Below are 22,927 nucleotides of genomic sequence, written 5' to 3'. Positions count from 1 at the left end.
GAACAGTCACTGTGTATTTGCTGCTGAGAAAAGCAAATGAACACATTCTTCAGAGCCAACAGAATTTTATTACTCCACTTGGAGTACAGTCAGGGAAGGAGCACTAAAACACATTCTTAGAAAGATGTCAAGGAATATGTGAAGAAAAACAGCAAACAGTTGATTTAGGCACGCTCAGCTGCATAGTGCCAGAATATTATGGGTGAGTCACTGTGTACCAGGCAGTGAATGACTCAAAGGAAAGAATGCTGCTTACCAACTTTCCAGCCCAAAGTTAAATACACTGAAATTCCATAGGTTCTGCCTCACTAAAACTTTGAGACCAGAGCCCAAAGAAACAGCTACAGACCACAATCAGACAGTTGCTATTTATGCAGCTATCAGTACTGGATGTGCTTATGCATGAATGCAGATGCATAGTTTTACATACAAGGCTTCATTTACAATATAAACTCGACTTACGTGTTAACATGTAGGTTATGTGAAAGCCAGTTTTACTCTAGATATGCAGGCCAGTAACAATAAAAAGCGAGTTACCTAAAGCTTTATGCTTTTATTCTTCGCAGTTTTATCTCACGTACAACTTCTCGATCAAGTGGTACTGCCTCAGAAATTGGTCTGCTCCTCTTAGCATGTATATTTGCATTGCTGTAGGTGTGATTCTACAGCAGGCAACATGTTGGAGCAGAAAATAGGACAACTGGGTCTACTGCCTATTTCTTATGCAAGCGAACTTTGTATTTTGGCTGTACAATCTTGACTGCAGCTTGGTAGAGAGGTCTGAATTTGGCTACCTGCTTGTAAAAGAATGTTGTTGAATTCACTCTACTCCTATTTAGACAGTAGGACAAAATGTTTTACTGCATCTTAACCTTTGTTTGCAAGACCAGCAGAAAACAGCTGATAATTGTGAAGTCTCTGAAACCTGAAAGTTTAAACACAGAAAAAGAACATGTGACAAGGGCTTTAAGTCTCAGATTCAGTGGGAAACATTTCCACTAATTCTTTGAATATTTCAAATGAGCCAAAATACTTTCTGAAACACCTGCTTAGTATTTTACAACCAGATGGCATTAAAAGCAAAAAATGACAAGAAACCACAGCCCCCTGGCTCAGCTCAATATAAGACAAAACAACGGGAGAAAACATTTCCGTGCTTCTTTAGAAGGAAAAGGCAGCAATTCAGTGTTCTCTGTATTGAGTTACTTTTCTGATTGCAGAGTGAAGCTAATGACAGCTTCTTTTGGCTCGGATATAGCTAGGTGACTCCTACTTTAAACAATAGTGGAATACTTGTGACACTCACAAACCACTGATGTCTGACATGATCTCTCACATGAGGATGCCTAGATCAAAAGTGTTATCAGTGGCGATCAGAGGAATGTTATGTGCTCTTTTGTGATCACTGAAGTATTGTCAACAACAGGAGTACAACAATATTCCTGATAGAAAACCCAGACGACTTTCTATTCAGGCCGTCCACGCTGCAACCACACCACACCCAAATGATGTATCCTTTAAAAACATTTAAAGGAAAGCAGCAAGCACAGTAAAGCCAGCCATTAATACAAAACTGTATATGCAAAGATGCACATCTCACTGGCAGATGTGAAGCCAACAACACCTCCAAATCTGTCAGCTATTTTATAGATGGATGGTGGTGAACAGTCACTGAGCAGTTTCGCAGTGGTGCACAGGCGCATGAGTGTTGTCTGAGTTCCACAGCTGCTCACTGACGGTTCCTGAGCGGCTCACTTCCCACAGTGCCAATTTTAGCACCTCAGAGACTGTTGTCTTGACCTGAGCCTGAAATTTCTTGCTAATGAGAACATAGAGGATTGGATTGAGACAACTGTTGATGAAAGCAAGGCCCGTGGAGAGGGGAATGCCATCCTGCAATAAGTCGTGCAAATTTTCGTCATGGTGAGCAGAGAGCTCCACAATGCTGAATATGTGATATGGTGTCCAGCAAAGAAAAAAAGCTACAACTACAGCAATGATGGTCCAGAAGAGCCTGCTAGAAGTCAACACCGTTCTCCTCTTTACTTTAACGATCAGCAATGAGTAACAGATCACCATGGTCAGTAGAGGAAAGAGGTAACCAAATACAAGCCTCACCCAAATCAGAATGTGATGTCTCAGCAAAACGAGTTCTCTGTCATGCACGTGGAAGTTGTTGTAGCAAATGGTGACATTGTTGAGAGCAGTAGCTGTGTCTCTAAAGTATAAGGCAGGGCCACCAATAATGGCAGCTGACATCCAAATGATCATACTAAGAATGAGGGTGTTCTTTATAGTCCGGTACTTGTAGGAAAAAACTGGGTGCACAAGGCGGATGTAGCGGTCAAGGCTGATGAATGTCAGGAAGAAAACACTGGCAAACATATTCAGTAGTGCAATGAATGAGTTCATTTTACAGAGCCACTTCCCAAAAGGCCAGTGGAAGCCCATTGCCACATATGTGATATAAAGGGGCAGAAAGAGAACAAAAATGAAATCTGCAATGGCCAGATTGAGGAACCAGAGCGTAGAGACAGATTTATCCCACTTGAAGCCCATAAACCAGATGACGATGGCGTTACCCGGCACTCCCAGAAGAAATGCCACACTGTAAAATGAAAGGGAAATCACATGGGCAATGCTGAGGGTGGACTGGGGTGATTCTTCTTCCTCAGGCAGGTCATAGAAATAAGAGTAGTTCTCAAAATCTTCAAATGACATGTTGCACAGCTGCTTTCTAGGGAAGAAAAGAAATGGAACAATCAAAGGGAAACTGTTTTATTGGGTTGTACATAGTAACCTCAACTCCTTTCAGTTTAGTTTCATATTATCATTTGCTAACTACCAATCTCTATGACAAAGCTTGTGGAGTATTTGGCTGTAGACATTAAAAAAAAGAAAATAAAAATAAAAATAAAAAATCTCCAGACAAGTAGTCCAGGAACTGTTTCCCTTGCTTTTATTTCTTAAGAGAGCACTGATCACAGCATCACTGGTGGATGATGTTGCAAAGTTCTACTGAAGTGTGATATGTATTCTTTTCTAGTTGGGTTTGGTATTTTATCACTGTAGCGGAAATGCTAAGTCGCGGCCTGAAACAGTGATTGAACACCTGGCAGGAAGGCAGGGCCAAGCCAGGGGAGCTCAGGTGCATGCAATGAGATTCCCAGACCTTATTTAAGGGTTGGCAGTAGAGGCAACGGAGTCTTGTTGCAGATTCTTGCCTATGTGATGCCTTCTGAAGGTAAGCAGTTTTTTTCCTTTATTTCTGTGCCTATGGCTGTTATGTTTGAGAAAACTCTCATTTGTTGTAGCCTAGGACCTTGTTGCTCTGCTGTCATCACTGTACTTTCCATTGCTTTACAACTGCTCTAATCCCATTTGAGGCAAGTTTTATAGACTGTGTCTCTATCAAAAATCAGAGTAGCACTGGGCATCTACAAAGGCAAGAAAGTGCCAGGGAGTCTTCTTTATAAAACAAAACAAAACAAAAAAAACTGTGCATCCTCACACATTTCAAGTTATAGTTAATAAAATACAGACAGTGACTTTGCTAGCAAATGAAAGTTCATAGCTTTATTCCTGTCTATCACATATTAGATTTGCCCTCATATCAAGGAGTGCTGATTCTCAGACCCACTCAGTTTAGATTCCCTGGGGTACAGCCCAAACAAAATGCAGCAAAGGATGTAGAGAAGGAAATATAAGGAAAATAGTTCAGTGGCAATGCATTCAACTGGTGTATTTTTCCACTAGTGATTGGAGAAACAGGTAATAGAGGAAAGAAAACAAAGTTTCCAGGAGAATAATACACACTGTAAGTGCTACAGCTGGAAATGCATTATGTTTGGTTTGTTTTGTTTACTTGGTTGTTTTGTTTGTCTTTAAAAAGTCTCCATTTTCTTCTGTTACAAAAGCTTCTGGAACTTGCAAGTACAATGTGATTTTTCAAATAGGAATTTTCCTCTAAAGCTAAAGAGGAAGAGTGTAGGAGGGACAGGAGGAGTAAAAAGGAAAACATAAACCAATAGAAAAATCCAGAAGAAAGAAGAAATGCACAGGAAAACATCAAATGACAGTTGAGAAGGAAAAAGCACTTAGAGGTCCTGTATTCTTTCCAAAGTACAGAAAAAGAAAGCATAGATGACCCCAGTCTGACAAAAGTATCTTCCACATTCAAAAGAAATATTCTGCTTATTTCTGTCATCATTTAAAGCAGTGTTTTTTGGCTGCACTCAGCTGCACTGAGAGCAGGATGTGACCAGCCCACTGTCTGTACTATGGATGAGCTCCATGGTACATTTGAGTGCTAGTTCTGTTCAGAAACAGAGAATCAGCCTGCACTTTTGGAATCCAGCTATGCATTCCTGCAATTCCATTAATTTTGGTACGCTAAAGGACAACAGAAACAGGACGTCAGGAAAAAACTGCCTGCAGAAGCACGTCTGCAAGCCTGTATTTATATAAGTAACTTTCCTTGCATAAGTGAAGCTACGTATGTGCACACATTGGCAGGATTTGAATTCTCATTTATAGATGGATGGGACAAGGTTAGAACAACAAAGCTGTGTAACTTCACATCTCTTGTTTAAAAAAAATGTAATAAAAGTCACTGGAGCCTCGTCTATCAAGAGGCCATGATAACATTTGCCCCTTGCAATTTGCATCAAGCTAAAGGAATGTTATTTGCTTTGCTGCCCTGATAAAATGATACATATTGGGCTGTATTCATGTAATTACATGCCCCACGGGGGTAGGCTCTGCATCAAATTCTGGTACCACCCATCTGAGTAATTTTTTCAAATAGCACAACATCTGCTGAGAAATGGTATAAACAAGAAGCAGTGCCACTAACATCTGGAACAACCCTACATTTGGATAGTTTCAGAGAATACTGAAGTTAACTGGGCTTTTAACTGTCCTTGCCTGTATATGGAGTTATACCTAAAGTTGAATTTATGCAATTAAATAAATCAGTGTAGTTTTCCAGTATCTTGATGATTAATATCCTGTATCTTAGTCATTAGTCAGGTTTGCATCTGAGTTTCTCAATAGCTAGCACAATACAACACTTGGATTCAAGCATTTTCTCCCTTAAAGTGTAACCCTTAAACTATCTCTTCCTAACTGGGCTAAAAACAACAACAATAACAGATGTTTCCCTACTGCCCAGCAAGGTTCATTTAATATTTAGAACTTCATGGGTGACGTACAGCAGAAAGAAAAGTTAAACACTGAATACTTACAAGCCTCCACCCAAAGAGCATGCATCTAGAATGCAATGTACTTTGAGGAAATATTTTTCCAAGGCTACCCTTTCACTTATCTCTAACTGCCAGTCTTCCAGTACAGTAACAGCAGTGAGGTTTAAAAAAAAGTGGGAGGAACATTGTTTACCATTGCTTTCAGGGCACAGATGATGAAAGCAGACTACATGGCTAAGACTTCACAAGACTGCCAATTCAATCTGCAAAGCCCAGAAGCTGCTGCATCCCATATATACAAAACACTTCTGTGACAAGATTCATGGCATTAGGTGCTGCTCTGGAAAAGATAAGCAGCAGGGGATTTTCAGTGGAGCTATGCTGTTTTAAAGCAGTAAGGATGCAGATTTATTTTTTTTTTTCCCCTCCTGGGACAACTGTTAACCATCATTCACAGCAGATATTTCTTTGTGTTACACAGTCCCAAACATATGAGTTAATTTATTCTTAATCTTTAAGAAGCAGAAACTATCTTGAAGTCCAAGTTCAGATCTTGAAAGTGAAGAAATTAAGTTCTATTCCTTATTTTGTTTCTGATTTCCTGCACAATCTTTGCCACGTGGCCTAATTTCCAGACTGAGAAGACTCTTCCATGAACTTCTCTGCAAAAAGAGGTCCAGTAGGAAAGACTTTTTTTTTCCATTTGGCTCTCAGGCTTATTGTTAGAAAGAGAGAGAGAGAGAGAGATGATGCTGCTCAATGTCTCACACTCTACTGGTCCAGGGCTGCGAAAATGGGCCACAGGGAGGAAAGTATTTCTTAATAAACAGGAAAATGTGGTCAGAGACCTGGCAATAGGACCTGGGGGCAGCTACAGGTTACAGAACAGTGTCGTATTGCATTTGGATGAATATAACCAAGTTTAGACTACATCCTGTCTTTCTAAATAGTACACAGTCTGTGTAAAGTGTGTGCTTAGCAGTTGTCCTTTGACTGGTGTCTGTTCCTGTTTGCTGAGGTAACAAGCAGCTATGGAAACTGAGTTTCCTTGATTCAGTGGTTTAATTATGAATATAGTTGTTAAATGTTAAGCAAATAGGTTTCAGAATGTTTGATTAGGAGGCTTCATTTCCTGTCCCCTTCTGTAAAACTGAAGTCACTTAAGAAATGACTTCATAGAAGCATCACAGGATGATGCTCAGTGTTAATGCATTTCAGATCCTAGGACAGAATGTTCAGAGAAAGAAAGATTGTTAATAAAATGTATCTAAAACACAAATGTATCTAAAAAAGCCTAAAAGCTGCTGGGAAGAAATTTGACCATGTGTCACATGCAGTGCCTTTCTCTGTATTTCAGGGGGGAAATGCAGAATAAGATCTGAATTGACAGATTTGCAGTTTCTTATTACAAGTGTCTGAAATTTGTATTCTCTGCTACCGTTATAGTATTCTAGGAAGGTGAACCATAGTGACAGCTCAGACAAATGGTTGAACCTGCTCACAACAGAACAACTTTTGTCACAGTAAGAAGGGCCTTACAGTTCTATGAGACATATTGTATGACTCTATTCCTGGCTGTGCCACATGCATCCTCTTTGGCCAAGGGGAGTCATTGACCTTGCCGTGCCTCAGCCCTGAGGCTTTGGAATGAAATTAGGCTGGGTTTTCAGTCTAAAATAGGAGAAGACAAACAAAACAGTCACTGTTTCCTTCCACCTCACGCAGTGTGTGAACGCAGTGTGTGAACACTTCATAGGAATTCAAAATTCTCTGAGCAACATGCAAGTTAGTGTCCAATTTAATTGCACCAGTAACTTATGCCATGTGTTTGGGCTGCAGCCCATGCAGTCTCTCCCTCACCTAAAATTTTAGGAATTTACAAATATGTCCAAGGAAAGAGCTTATTATTGTCTGTGTCGGTTAGAAGACAACAAATATTTGAGTGGCCACCCCTAACTCTATTTGTTCAGTGTGATAAACAGTTGAAAAGCCTTTAAAAGGCTGAGAGCCTTTGGGCAGGTAAATTGATTTCAGTGGTCTCAATGGCTGGCCCTGATTTAATAGGAAAATTATAGTACATGGAGTTGGCTGTCTCAGTAGTTACTTTCGTAGAGGGCATATAATGCAAAACCCCTCCTTTTAATGTCCTCACTAATAATTCTGAGCACATCATATTCTGTGTGTATGATCTATGGCTACAAGAAAGCCTCTTTGATTGATTCACTTCAGTGTTTGTTGTCTGTAAGAATTACATGTTGGAGAACAGTGAGCTTTCCAAAAGGCCACTCAAAGCCTGCTTGCCCTGCTGTGTCTTCACAACTTGGACACAGAATTCATTTGAAAGGAAGAAAAAAAATCTGAAAAATCTTCAAGCTTTTGAGGTGCTCAATCTTGAATTTATGTAGCTTCAAATACATAAACATGAAATTCACCTAGTGGTTTATCTGTGAAGTTCAAAACACAGATGGCTGAGCAAGGTTTTAGAAGAATATATAGAGATATTTCTGGAAAGTGTTGTACAAAGGCATAAGTAAAGATCCTGAAGTTAACAGACAATACTGGTGAGATCACAAACTGGCAGCAAACTATGTACATAAGATGACCACTTGCCTCCTTGCGGAAACATTCTTATAGCAAGAAGTGTCTGGTACACCCATATTACAAGATTAAATTATAGACATGGTATAATTTAAGCTTAAATCTGACCCTCCTAGAAGCTAGACAAAGCTTTTAGGAAACTGGCTGTTTAATCTGGTACACAGAAAAGCAGAATCAAGGCTTGTGTGCATATTTTCTCTTCCATGAAAATGCACAATTGTTCTCATGGTCAGAAGGCACACAGTAACAAAGTTACTTTGTATACTGTTGTGAATTCAACAACTTGAATGCATCATGATAGGTATGATACAAACTGGAAACACTTTCAAGACACAATACAGGTATCGATTTGCTCTAGCAGGTAAGACAGGAGTACAAATCATCATTCTCCATTGTGTCTCTCACTGAAACAGCATTAGAAATTCATATGCCATGTCCTAGCTAGACGACTTCTAAAACTTATGCCAAAAGCAACTGTCTTTAAGCAAGGCCAAACATGATACTGTTAGTCATAACACACCACTTCATCTGTGGTATTGAAGTCATCTGACCAGATAATAGTCTCATAACATTTTGTACTGACTAAGTGACTCTTGCAGTGAGATTAACTTATACAACAGACACAGTTAATACTGGTAAAACAATAATTTCAGACACAGACTTCTGCTGCCACAGAAATGTTAAACAACAAATGGAAAACCCAACTCTGTATCTAAAAAATACTTCTGTAATAGGAAAAATATCTACGGTAACTCTGGTTTGAATACGACAAATCATCCAAACAACTGCTGCAATTGAGCAGCTTATCATTTTCATAAACTCGAAGGTAACTCAAAAGTCTCTAGAACCAGCAACTCCATTGTGTAGAAACTGATTTATTTTCACACAGATCCCTACGATGCACTAAGATTTCCATCTCTAAAGAAAACATGGGAACTTAAATGTCCTTGGGATATGCACTGGGAGGAGACAACCTTGTATCTGTGCAGTCAGCTCTTGCTCTCATTCCCCTCTGCTAATACAGCTAAAAGTAGAAATAACTCTTTTGGTATTCTTTCGAGTGTAAAGCGTGACTGTAATCTCTGCAAGCCTAATGTGTGGCCATAAACATATTAAAAGGTCAAGCAGAGTCAGTAAAATGACAAAAGATTAGATTAACAGTGTATCTCAAGATTTAAAATATGGTCTTATCCTATATGTCAGAACTGTCTGACTATTTACATAACAGCTAAGTATTCAGAGGTTGTAGTGAAACTGGACTCAATGGGAAGTATCATCAGAAGATTTACAGACAAAGAAGGTTGAAAATAAACTACAGGAAGTCTCTGATAAACCAGGTGCTAAACACAGAATCCTTGCTTGGTTCTTCAAACACAGTCTGACCTTCCTTTCTTAAAAATAATGCCATCCTTTCACTCACAATGGAGTGGAGAAACCAAGCTTCACCTCTTGGATACCTTCTCTTTCCTAAAATAGGACTCTGTCCTGTGACATGATGCCCACTGTTCTGGTGGGAGCTGGCACCTGGGCAGCTCTGCAGATTTTAGTTGGTTTTCTCTACTGTGAAAAGGAGCCTGGATCTCTGTCCATGCTTATTTTTATCAGTAAGGTCTGAGTTTTGTACGTATTCTGTTCTTCAAATGCTGTCATTACTTTCTTTAGCTATGAGCCATCATGGTAACTACGTATGTTGGATAATGGAGATATCCAGTTTAAAAATTCTGAGGTGTTTCAGCTTAACAGATGTCTATGATAATAGATGCCTGTATTTCTAATCAAGCATGACTTTCTACCGTTCTCATGCAAAAGTTATATGCAACTTCTACACTGCAACTGTTGCACATTTGTGATGGAAGAATATGTTGATTGACTTTCATACGATCATTACATGGTCATGCAACTTTGACAAGCGTTCCTAAGAGGCTGTTCTGCTTCAGCAAAAATATGCATTAATTACACCTCTTTCCTAACAGGAAGGAGCAAATGAGAGCATAGAATACAGTGAAAGCATTTCTTTCAGACCACTCATTGTTGTGTCCACAGACTGATTAAAGCCAATTAAATATATGATAGAAAACAGCCATTATGAAAGTGAGAAGGTTCAACCTCTGTTGCCATACCACCAACGTCTGCTTCTGATGTTGCGGGCTGACTTAATAAAATAGGAGGCATTACTTTTGGAGCAGCACTTGTAATAGAATCACCGTGTACCACCAGTATTCATACAAAGATTTTTATTTATGACTTTTTTTACTTAAAGCTTAAGTCTAAAATAAGCACTGCCTGTATTCTTGAAGAATTGAAGAGGGGAGGGGAAACAACAACTAACCACACCATAGTAGTAAAACAACTTCAGCAGGACTGGATATTTATACGTTTCCCTAATATGGTACAGGGAACACTCCCTAGCAGTGATAAGAATAGATGGCATCTGATTCAGATGTTAAACTAGAAGCTTGGAAATACTGGTTTTACGGGTTTCCTATATTATCTATGCAAGTCACTTTTATGTCATGAGGAATTAGACTCACCAGACAAGGCACAATACACTCCAGTAAGAGTTTAAGGCACTGAGAAACGTCTTACTTAGTTTTCTTAAAAGGACAATGGTTCTCAACAATCATGAAACTTCTCACTTGAACAATATGAGTCTGAGCTCTTTAAAAGATGACCAGAAAGAAGAAATGGGAGTGCTGAAAATGGTATTACATTGATGCTTCAGGGACTTTCTACTCACAGTTTTCTTGCCTCTCTCAACCAGGTAGCTTCAAAAGAGATCAAAACTTGCTGTGCCAGGCTCACACTTGCTGAAAGAGGTGAGTATTTTATGTTGTCTGTAGGCTTTGGAGATCAAAGCCTCACTGCATCTAGGTGCAGTAAGCACATAATAAGAGACAATTCCTGCCTTGTTTATAATCCAAACAGAATAAATAGACACAAGAGAAATAGGGAAAGGATCAGAAGTAACTTGCCTAAAGCCAAACAGCAGATTCAAAGGAAGAGATGAAGGTAGAATCCAGACCTTGCCAAAGCACTGAAGAGGCAAATCTTGTGGATAAAGGGAAAAGATGCTGGTTCTTGTAGTTCTTGAAATATTTCTTCTGAGAAGTGTCAGAAAGGTACAGGAGAAATATTAGGGAAGGGAAGAAAGAAACAGGAAAAGTTTGGAAAAAGACAAATGAAGTTAACAGAGGTGGGAATACATTGTTCCCTGTCCTCCTGGAAGATGTTTCTGTGATTTATGTGATCTAATCAAGAATTCTAAAACTGAAATTATAAATGAGATTGTGCATGGTTTTCTGCTTTCTCTGCATGTGGTGACCTGGTTTATATTAAGAAAAAATCAGGCTAACTGTGGAAAATTTAATTTGTTTGGCTTCCATTTTTATACAAGTGTACCTGGATACTAGATGGCCTATGGCTATAAATGTGTTAAAACTTTAACTTAATGATTTTAGGGTTAGAAAAGCATAAGACTAACAGTAGGTATTGGAAGCTAGATACTCTTTGGGAGCTAATGTACTTGGCAAAGTCAGGAGTCTTCTGGAGTGTTGGCCTGTGTTGATACCCTTGAAAACAAACCTGTCTTATAGAAATGGGTTTGATTAATTTGTCATTGGGCCCACCAACAAAAAGAATACTCTTAAGAAATGTAATGCAGTAAAGCAGTGGGCAGGTGAAAAAGATCTGCAACAAGGCAGCAAAAATTATCTTTGCAAGAGAGCAGTGATAGCCTGATGTGCTTTTTTTTTTTGTTGTTTTTTTAATCTCAAGTCTCCAAGCCCATGGCATCTGGAACACGCTGCAAATAAGAGCATAGAAGCAAATGCTTTGAGGATAATTTTTCTTTTTGTGTCAGGAGCTTCAAACACACTGTAAAAGTAGCAAAGAGCATTGGAGAGATGATCCATGCATGATATCTTCCTTTCTAAAACCAAATGTCTCTTGGGTACCGCCCACCCCAATCTCAGCAGTTCCTTCTGGTAACATGCCATGAGAAACTGCTCCTCCAACTCAGTTCTTTTCAGCAAAGCCAGCAACAATGCAGATCTGCTCTCTTATGGAACTTATAGCTTCAGATTGAATGAACACAAATCAAACCATTATTAGAAATAATGAGTGAAAATTAGCCAGACAACCAGCAACTGTATTGAGAGAAACATCGGAACTGTTGGTACATTCCACAAGATAAAATGAATAGAAAAGCCAGTAATATAAGCATTTTGCAGAACATTGTAGTCTGTTGAACTGTCTGTCTACTGTTTGGAATAGTGGAATTCACATTTTCACACACAAAAATATCTAACAACAGATCACAGACTGGAAAATTCAAATGTGATGTTATTCAGGAAGAAAAATTTATTCAGCTAGAATGCAAATGTGTCTTAATTCCTCCTGAATCCATGCATCCTTTATAAAGCTACAAAAAGAGTTCTGGTATTTTGTTTGATTTTGCAAGGTAGCATTTAAAAAGTCTAGAGGGGAAAATGACATGGCCATCACTAGGGCTGAACAAGAGGTGGAATTCAGTCCTGCTTATTATACGCTCATACAGAAAGCTTCAAATCTTGTTGTTTTCTAGATAACCCCCTATTCCACGCACTGAGTGACAGCTAGATTCACATCATTTCACCTTACTTCATGATAGTAGGGGGAACACACACCTTCCAGATCAGATCATAAGGAACTCTTTATAATTCTGCATGACTGTAACTATTCAGAGTAATGATGTTCTTATCCTGTTAATAATTACAGGTTTATCAGTTGTTAACAATCAATTTGTTACCTGAAATGATATCAAATTCCTGTTCAGGAATCCAGATCAGAATCAATGTATTTATATGTATTCATATTACTGGAATTTGTGATAGCTGTAGGAGATGTACTGTTCCTAAGCCTTAAAGCAAACAAAGCTAATGCAGGGTGTGGGGAGATATTTCAGCCAAGGTCAGCTGGCATTCTTTGGCTGGCTAAAATACTTCTTGAACAGCCTATAAACGCATTTGAAAGTTATTAAAAATTAAATTCACACTTATTTTCACATCCCTTCTTGCCTCAGGGTTGGTTCAAAATAGCCTTTGAAACAAATGAGTATCACATTCTTTAAACTAAGAAACTCTTTTAACCACTATACTGCCTTACAGAATTTGCTTGTGATTGTTGTTTTGTTTGTAGATGCATGTTATTCTGAAGGAAGGGAGAGAAAGATGTAATTCTTAATAGAAAGATTGACCTACCTTCTTAAGTTCTTTAGAAGAAAGCACACTGTAAGTCAGGGATGTGCTCTCTGTAGCAGAAAGAAGAACGAAGTGATCTGTAGAGTTCAGAGTGACTTCAGTGTGATTCCAGCTGCTTCACTTGGCTACTGCCTTCCTCTTAATAAAGCTGCAGAATGATATAACACTGTGTTTGTTTTCAGCTGTGAGGAAGTTGTTTCCAACTTCCCTTGGTTTGCTAAACCCAGTTTTGAAATATTGCCCTTCTGTATAATCCCAGTATTTCACCAAAATAAATGTTAGACATGTGAATGAATCATTCTGGCCAGTGTCCAAGCAAGCAACAGATGTGGTGGCTGCTGAATGGAAATGGACTTTACAGTTGCAGGCTGCTTTTTGTTATGTAGAGGAGGATTTCAACAGTACTACTTTGTTTCTGACCGCTCTGGTTTATAGAAAATAATGTTGAATGAGCAGAAAGATGCTTAAGAAGCTACACTGAAAGCATCATTTGTTAACTGTATGGTGAGATACCTTCAGTTTGTGTTTATGATTATTAATCTCTTTTTGCATGCAAGAGAAAAGTGAACTTCTCAAAGTGTGAGTTACTAGCCCTCTTGCCCACCAGTCAGTGTAATTCTATGGTCAGACACTTGAACTGGACTTTAGGAGACTTGGCTTGCATTCCAGTTCTGTCAAGAGGCTACTTTGTGTTTGTGGTCAGCACTCACACTCTTCATATACCTTAGCCTCTCAGCCAGTAAAATGGGAATATTATTCTCCTGGTATCTTCGTACCATAGCTTCACCTGACTTTGATGGTACTGTGTTCATCATACCATTTTAAATCAGCTCTTGGTCTGTCAGCCTGCCTTTATCAAAAACTAAATGTTCTAGAGGAAGGAATAATCTTAACAGCTGTACTCATTTGTGACTAATGCAAGACACCTAAAATGTTCAACTGACTGAATTCAGTCAATTGCAAATCTTCCAGGTATCAACTCTACTAATTCCAGTAAAAACAAATAAAAAAAGAAAAGAGGGAATTACATAGTGAGAAGAAGCAAGACTGAAATTTCAGTCGATAAGATTATCAATTTTAAGCACTGCTGTTATGGCTCACAAGTTACAGAATCTATCAGGAGCCAGAAATTCCTTCCAGCAAAACAATCAGCTTTGTCTTTCTTCCACATCAGCTCTTCTTGTTCTGCCAATATAACATAAAATGCTGATAGCTTGTATGAAGAGGAAAAAGCTATGAATGAAAGAAGGATGGAGATTCTGTTACAGCAGGACAGAGTCTGGACCTGGAGAAAATGATGGTGGTGGGACATAATACCTGCAAATGTCTGACAGATAGCTGGGTTACCCAAAGAGAGCAGGAAGATTTTAGAAGACCTCATGATTTGGCACCTCATTTGTGTATTTCTTGATGTTTAAATTTCTTATTTCTTCTAGGTAACTGATAGGTGAATCTCAGCTGATAAAGAGCTCTTTTCATAGCAGTTCTTTTGTAAATATTGGGATAGGGTGCATACAGGCACCATTTAACTGCAGATCTGCAGAGTATTTTACTTGTAATAGTATGAGTCAATCTCTGTAGGTACTTTTTCAGATCCAGTTATTATGAGGCAATTAATTCATAGGACTCCAAAGCACTATTTGAGTAAGATGAGAGAAAATTGCTGGGTAGAAACGTTCACATACAATCTGTGCTGAAAGACAAACCTCAGCAAGCAAAGTAGAATTACATACATGTCAATTGCTCTTCACCTTCTTGGTGCAGGGAGTATTCTGATGAGTGCAATGGTTTCTATTAGTTTGAGATGGTGAACAGTTGTCTATAAGAGGCTGTTTCCTTCACCATAAACTGAAGCTGATGGGGACTGCTCTAACATGTACTGAGTAGACAGTTCAACTGTTTCATCCTTCTGAAGCATGGGAGGATTAAAATTCACACAGCAATTTTCTTCACTCTGCTTGTCATAGTGGAAAACATGAAATCACAGCTGCAAAGGATCCAGAAGAAATTTTGTGGAGACAATTTTTCATGGAAAAGGAGGGCTTTTTTTCCTCATTAGGAAGAGCAAGTCACAGCATTTCAAAGACAATTTTTTTTCTGCCAGTATGCTTTACCTACTTTTTCTCCTTTTAAATTGAAAAGGACTTTTGCACTGATGAACAATTACCAAATTTGCACTGTATGACCTGCACACGCAATGTATCTGTGAGCAAAAAAATAGAGAACAGGATTTTGCAGACAAACTTCCACTTAATTTGAAAAGATTTTGTTTTGTTTGTTTTCTGTTTGGAGCTAAATATATCCCTTCATTCTTCTACAGTTTTGATCTACCACAGAGGGAATCTTACATCCCTGAGGAATGTAAGCTTGATTCCTACAGCCTCCTATGTTTAAATTCCTTCTGTGCTCAGAGTAAAAATTGGAATGGTGAGTCCAACACTTCTGCATATACAACACATTAGCCATTGATATCGTTTCACCAGTGTGATCTTTTCAGATAATTTTTGAATGTTGTATGCTGGGAAGAAAGTAAGTGAAAAAAATTACCCCTTGTTTGCGTTCTTTTCCAACATGGAAGTTGTTTCTACTTCGTTGTGTCAGTTTTGCCCTTTCAACAGGGTGAAGTTCTGGAGTTTTTATGCTACATTTGGATAAGTGTAGGACTTAATGAAGGACTTGCAGAGCATAGAGCTAGTAATTTAAATCTGATAAAAAAGAATAAGGGAGAACATTTTCATACAAGTAACAGATTTGGAGTTGAACAGCTGTGCAAAAAAAAAAAAGCAAATGCATCTTAAAACACTTAAGAATTTTTCTTTAGAAACAGACAAAAAAAGCAGTCTATAGAACAAAAACTGCATGTATGGAAGAAAAAAAATGTGGAGAAGCCTTCGAAAGTGGCTTCGAAAGTAGAAATACAATATTAACCAAAGTACAAATTAACAAAACAGCTTTAATTTACTAGACTTACAAATAACTGCCTGATAGTTGTGACTACTTTCACTTTGTGACTACTATTCCCACCCATAGGACCACCAGTTATCAAGCTGTATATTAATATGAGCAGATAATATCAGCACTGAAGAACACATCAGACTAAATCCAAAGTGTATAAAATCAGTTGCATTAATTGTGAATTTGTAAATTCAGTCTAACAAAAGATAATTTGTTTTTTCCCAGAGTTAATTTAAGCTGAACAACAAGAAATAAGCTACTTACTTTTTAAGGATTCAGATATTTGGAGTTCAGTTTGTTTCATTTTTAATTATTCACTATTCCTTTGTGCTCATTGTTTGAATTAACACCTCACCAATACAAATCCACTCTGGAAAGACTGAAATTAACCACCTGACAATCAGGAAAAGAGTAATTTCCTTCCTTTCTGTGAAACTAATGACTATTCATGCCTATCCTTTCCATGAAGCTGCAATGTTTGCTTGTGGCGTAATTGCCCACTATATACACCATAGTAAGCAACTACAACAACATTCTCCAGCACTTAGACCAAACAACCTGATGAAGGGAGGTTTGGCTTTCAGCAGATCCACATCCTCTTTATATGTAGATATTGGAATCTGAAGACTTTCATGTATAAAGTGTTGGAAAAAAAATCACACAATGTGCAAAAAAACACACAAGCACAGAAACAAATGAGACTGTATGAATATATATCTATATGCATACAAGTTTGAACAAGATCTTTAAAAGCAGCACTTTATGCAACTCCTGCAAACAAAACAAACAAAGATTTATGATGAATATTGGACACTCATTTACAAGGAAGTGAAAGAAAAGCACAGAGAAGAACCTGAGCCCTACTTCATCAGGATTTTAGCTACCTCTATCCACTTGGATCCAAGCCACCAGTATGAATGCCTACACCTACTCTTTCAAATAAGTCTTTTTTTCTGTTTAAAGCCTAAGTTCTGAGGGTTCAGTCATCCATCCACCAGCCCTTTGATTAAGCTCCCAAATCCACAGTTCTGCTGGGATTATATTGTGGTGTTGCACACAACAGACATAACTCTGACCCAGGAGGTCATTTAAGTTTCATCTTCTGCAATCATCCATAACAATTCACAGCTAAATTGTTAAAGTTTGTCATGATGATTAACAATGCAGAAAGCAAGCAGGATCATAAGGAGGAGAGGATGAGTGCCAGTTCCTCATTAGCCTCCCATTAGGCTATTTCTCTCAGCTACTGCAATAGATGTGACAGAGCTGCTCTGAAACACAAGCAAACTGCAATTGGTAATTAAAAAGTAGTTCTCATCACATGCAGAATACAGAGAGCAAAGCTGAGGTTTGATAGAAAATTAAGGACAGCTCCCTGAAAATAGAACAGGCAAGGTGCCTATATAGGACATACAGGTTATCACTGCTGCTTTGTGGCATTGCTCCTCAAAATCTTAACAAAGAGAAATATCTAGGCACGTGTGGAACAGAGAAGGTTACTCTCTACAGCTGTTGACATTCCTTAGGACTTATGGACACGCAAAGACTTTAAACTGGACAGTAGAACCTTATATATAAATGGAGAACGGATCCTGAACACCAGTGCAAAGCCATGGCAAATATAGTCTAAACCAAGCCCCAGTAAAGCCTAATCACAACTGTGGATCCTCTCAGATGCTGCCGTCGGTGTACTCAGCACACACACATTTGTATATTTAAAGTTGCTGTTTCCATTTGTCAGATTGTTTTTCTGCTTGGTGGATGCAAATACTTTTTGTGAAAGGTGCCAGATGCCCTTGACTTCATGGGTATCAAAGTTATTTTTCCACAGCAATGAACGTGAGACTTAAGAGAAGGAATGTAAGCTCCTGGTCACTGCTCTGGATTTGCCCTCTCCTCTGATCGCTGTCAAAGGAGAGAGCATAACTTCGCTTCTAAAGCCTACCCAGCTCTCCGCCTCTCTCAGAAAAAGGGAGCAGAGAAACACGAGCTTGATACAAAATGGCAAGGCCATTACTGGTTGAATAGTGCGCTGTCAGAACATTTCCATGCTGTGTATTGCCTATCTCTCAAGTTTCCAGGAAAAGCATACTGGTGATATGGCAGTGACGGTTGAGTCTTCCCACCAGTATTCTGTTCCTTTGTTGCAATGTGACAGATGGCAGCAGAGGGGCAGTCTGACAAAATGGCGTCTGACACGGAACTGCAGATGAAGCAAAGGGGTGGAATTGAATTGTTCCACACAGAAAAAAAATGGCACCCATTGACATTCATCAATGGTTGCTGAATGTTTCTGGAGACCAAAGAGCGGATGTGAGCACAGTGAGGGCTGGGTGGCGCATTTCAGCAGTGCTGAGAACAGTGCAGAAGACAAGCTATGATCCACACAGCATGCAAGTTTTTACAAGCACAGCATGCAGCCTCTTTATCATCACTGAGAAAAATGCGGAGGTAATGGTGGTGACTATGTTTTGTAGGTGAGAATTTGCTCTACCAAAAAGTGTTATTCTGTTCTTTGTGTCTTTTGTATTTTCCAAAGAAACAAATAGGAGAGACTTTTGGAGTGACCCACTTTCCATTTCTGTTACCCTTGCAGAGAGGGAAACTCCCCCTCTGCCACTTCACAGGGAACTGCCTCTTCTCCATTTCAAGAGGAGAACTGAGGCAAGGGGGCATCACACTAAGTGTATGCACCTCATATCCAAAGCAGAAACTGATTCCCTGTTACTTCTGTATTACACACACTGACCATCCACCAACACGTAAGAGACTTCTGGTTTTACTGATGGACCAGAAAACAAAGATGCTAAACTCTGATGCAGAGGACTTCTTGTTACAGTAATAGCACACCAAATGCTGAACACCACAAATAAAAGTTTTTTTGTTCTTTTACTTACTCCATTTTCTGAATTTTCCATGAAATTGACTCCATATTTTCCAACTGGAAGAGAAAGAGGTTTCTTTCAAAGGCTGATGTTATTGCTTATCAACTTTGCTAGACTAAAAGCAAGTTTTGTCTCCGGAGAAAAACAGAGCTTCTCTATTCCACGCTATTCAACTTCCTGCTTCTTCTTTTTTTTTGTTTTTTTTTCCTGAACAGCATAAAGAAATCTTTCTTTAAATGATTCCCAAAGTAAAACAACGTAGAGACTGCTTGCTCTCCGATGTAAGAAAATACTTTATGTGGTTTATTGTGGGAACATTAAAAAAATTAAATATAATTTGAAACAGCCAATGTGGAAGAAAAGAGCATTTATTTAACTTCCTTGGGAATACATTTTGACCCCCCCTTAAACTGCCTGCAGAATATCAACTGACTCAAATAATAGCATATGTATTTGCAGCTCCTATAAATTACACTACATACGAAGAAGCTGCTGAGGTATTTTACACTCAGGGTCATCTTACATTCACACACATCCGTTTAAAACTGGATCTGTTCATTTGACATGTATACATATAAACATTCAATTTAGATATTCAAGGGAGTAAAGGTAGGTAGATAACTTTTGGGAGCCTGAACACTGAACAGCTCTTAAAAAACAGAATACATCTCCACTAAGCTTTGAGAAAATCAGCCCTATTGGAAATACATTATTCTCTGCCTGAATAATAGGAATAAATATTTACTTTCTTAAAAACCTCAGAGTTCCTACTATGATGGAAAGGGAGGTGAGCTAGAAGGGAATAATTGCCACTTGCAATTCCTATTTAAAATACTTCAAGGCTCACATTAGCTTCTCATATAAAACCTGTGTTAATTTTGTGACATATCTATACCATGAAAGAGAAGGATAGTTTAAAATCTGCCGATCAAATCATTCTGCCATGCAGATGAGAACAACGCTGTTCTAAGTGTGAAACGCCTGTTATCTGTGGTTAATACTAGAACCTACTGTTCTTTCCATTTCCTTCATAGGTGGAGGATCTCAGGTCATAGAGCTCCCTTCAGCACAAGCAAATGGAGTCATTTTACTGCTTTCTACTGCATTTGCTGGCATGTCCATTTCAGAAACTACTGTATATTTCAGAGTGATTCTGTAATGAACACCTACACCTGAAAATGTCAGTTCTCAAGGGCTGATCTGACTATATCAAACAGGCAAGTTTAAATGGTGCTATTTTTGAAAAGAAATATAAAACAAATAGGAAATGGAATTAAGAAATGTTAAGGGACTGTTATTTCTGAAGCTAAAAATAAAATCCATGCACAAGCTGAAGGTGAAAGAATATCCTGCAATTCATGACCAGTCACGAGAAGCAACCCCCAACCTACTTCCTGATCCAGTCCTGTTCTTTGTGCCACGTTTCTGAAAACAGACACTGTTATTTCAGAGACATGAACTCGCTGAACAGTTATTAGCAGAGAGTAGAAATAACTGTGAATGCAACACCAAACTATTTAGCACTTTATGATTAAAGATGCTTTCTCTGTAAGCAAACATTATTTCGAGTTTCAAATGGGAAAAGGATCTGGAGGCATTTCCCCTTTACTTTGAAAAGTCAAACAAATTTTATTTTGCTCCACAAGAGGGCTATGTGGACACCAAGACATTTTCCCTACGCTGTCTTCAGCAGCATGATTAGGCTTAGTCCAGTAAGAAAGCATTTCATGCAGTGCTAGATCAACACATACAAAGCACTCAACTGCTGCCTTCTTTGCAGAAAGTCTGTTCATGATTTCTGTTTTAGGACAAAGTGTCTCAAAAACATGTTAATTTAAGCTACTGGAAAGATTGAGATCAGTTGAGCAGTACTAGAGTAGGGATTTAAAGGGTAAACAAGAACAGAAGTAGGCAACCGTGCAGAAACTTTCTGGAAGCATTGAATTCTGATACTTTCTGTACATTTTCAGTGCTTAAGTGACACATTTTGAATTGTCTCATCAGCCCTTCCTTCTGGATGACATGCCACAAATGAACAGCAACAGCAGCTGTACCAGCAACAACAGGCTCTGAAACAAGCGTGAATGTCACTGAATTTTGCTCAGCATTACCATAATAAAAATCTCTCTATTCTCTAACGTATATGTGTACAAAAATCTATTATCCAGAGCAGTTACAGCAATAAATAGATAAGTAAACAAATAATTGGGTGGAGGGAGTTAGTATTATCATTTAACATGTAAGTTTTTTTTTTGTTTTTTTTTTTTAAACTCTGAAAACACTACTACTGGGTATAGTTGGAGTGACCATACAGGGGAAAAAATACCACAGAATATCACATCATTCCTCCATTTAATCTGGTACCTCAGAACAGTGGCCCCCACAAAATTCTTGAAAAATACCAACATTCCTTTAAGAGAATTCTACACTTCTTCATAATTAAAGCTTTTAATATAATACCACGTATCACGGAACTCATTCTCCTACAGAGTTGAAGAGATCCACCTTTCCCAAGTTCACTCAGAACTGAAGTGCTCTAAAATCTTCACACCTGCTTTGGACTGTTTTGAAATTTGCTGTCCTTGCAGCCCAGGCTAGGTCTTGCTATCCACCTCCAAGGCCATTTGGCTACAGCACTCTCTGCGCGCCTCAAAGCCCAGCTCTCAATGGATGTCAGTCATTCAACGCCCAGCTCAGACCCTTAAACAATTTTACCAAAACAGCAATTCAATGAGCATATAGGCATTCAAAATTTAAATGGAAAGAACATACGCAGCAAACTGAAATTCTGAGCAACTTTCCTCCCAGATAATTTTATCAACCTTGATTTTCTTTTGTTACTCTTCCTCTACAACCTTAAGCCAACTACTGGAAAAATTTTGTCTCTTTTAAGAAAAATATATACTGTTTACATTTGTCAGAGGTATTTTTTTCTAAATATTCTTCATAGCTATAACTTTGCCATGGATTTGGCTAACAGGAGCAGAAAAGCATATCAAATTGAAGCAAAAGTAGAAAGCAAAGCAGTACAAGTTGAATGAGACAGTATATGGAAACAACTGGCACAGATATCATCTGTGGGGGGAAAAAAAAGCTGGATGCTTGTATCAGAAGAGAGGAATTTTTAAAAGAGGGGAGAAAGTTTCTCAGCCCTGACTGATCATTCATGTACATACATACTAGGTTAGTTGCTAGGGTTAAGAGGAGACTAGAGGGAAGGGATCTCTGTCAATACCTTACCTGAGCTTGAATCAAGATGTAACCTCAAGTTACACAGAAAGAGCTGGAAGCCATGAAATACCTGACAACACATACCTGAATTCTGCTACCTTTGATTGATAGTCCAAAAGATAGAAAAACCCTTTCTATCTTCACAAAAAAATATTCAGGAATATTCCAAGGACAGGCTAGATAGCATTGTAAGATGGATTCTGCAGTGTTCTTTGCTACGGATTTCTGTTTTACATGAGCTATTCTGGAACTGAAATGTCAGTACCTGAGCTACACTGATATGTAACTGAGCTTACTTTGTTCCAACAAGTTACACAGGGTTGGTAATCCACAGTAACTCACTAAGTGTGCTGCGAATCCATCATAAAGGTAAACTATTTTGGCATTAGATAGTATTTCAAAGTATTTCAAAGTTTTTGCCACAGACAGAGCATACACCTTTAAACAACGCAGCTCTGCCCACATGAAATAATTTGGCCATGAGCCTGAGCTTTCACACATGTAAATATTCTCCAAAGACATGCTGCATCTGCAAGATCTGCTTCTCACATATCTCCATTGCTACCCACAGGATGCATTCTAAAACTAGGTTTTCCCTTGTCCATCACTGAAATCGAGAATCATTTCCATGTTACTGAAGTGACTGATTTTCTCCACATGTTTGTATTGCAAACCCATACCTTCTGACCAGTCCATCTTATTCAGTTATGCCCAACAAAATAAACATAACAACAATTATGCTGTTTCATGCATCTTGTCAGCCTTGAGAAGCACAACCCCTATGCAATACGCACCTAAAAGCAGTATTCCCACTTCT

At 38.6% G+C, this 22,927-nt stretch overlaps 1 protein-coding gene across 8 annotated transcripts in view; it reads right to left on the bottom strand.

Moving 5' to 3' along the window:
* Window positions 1-35: 35 nt before the first annotated feature.
* Window positions 36-22,927, bottom strand: part of CMKLR2 (chemerin chemokine-like receptor 2) — a 24,307-nt gene continuing 1,415 nt past the window's right edge. For 2 of the 8 annotated variants that reach the window (XM_042822130.1, XM_042822127.1), the window contains exons 2-3: window positions 13,040-13,187; window positions 36-2,737 (exon numbers count right to left, since the gene is read on the bottom strand). In XM_042822130.1, the coding sequence (XP_042678064.1) occupies window positions 1,669-2,721 (1,053 nt within the window). In that variant the 5' untranslated portion in view covers window positions 2,722-2,737; window positions 13,040-13,187 and the 3' untranslated portion in view covers window positions 36-1,668. Of the gene's footprint in view, window positions 2,738-13,039; window positions 13,188-15,157; window positions 15,208-15,586; window positions 15,745-16,258; window positions 16,333-18,891; window positions 18,922-22,927 lie in introns of those variants that run through there. The other 6 variants (XM_042822133.1, XM_042822132.1, XM_042822129.1 and 3 more) reach the window with 5 other exon arrangements.

Source organism: Centrocercus urophasianus, unplaced genomic scaffold (assembly GCF_019232065.1).
Source record: "Centrocercus urophasianus isolate 14NV4802_14NV808 unplaced genomic scaffold, USGS_Curo_1.0 seq_20, whole genome shotgun sequence".
NCBI lineage: Eukaryota > Metazoa > Chordata > Aves > Galliformes > Phasianidae > Centrocercus > Centrocercus urophasianus.
The sequence above is the reverse complement of the archived record's forward strand: the minus strand, read 5'-3'. Positions and strand labels throughout refer to the sequence as shown.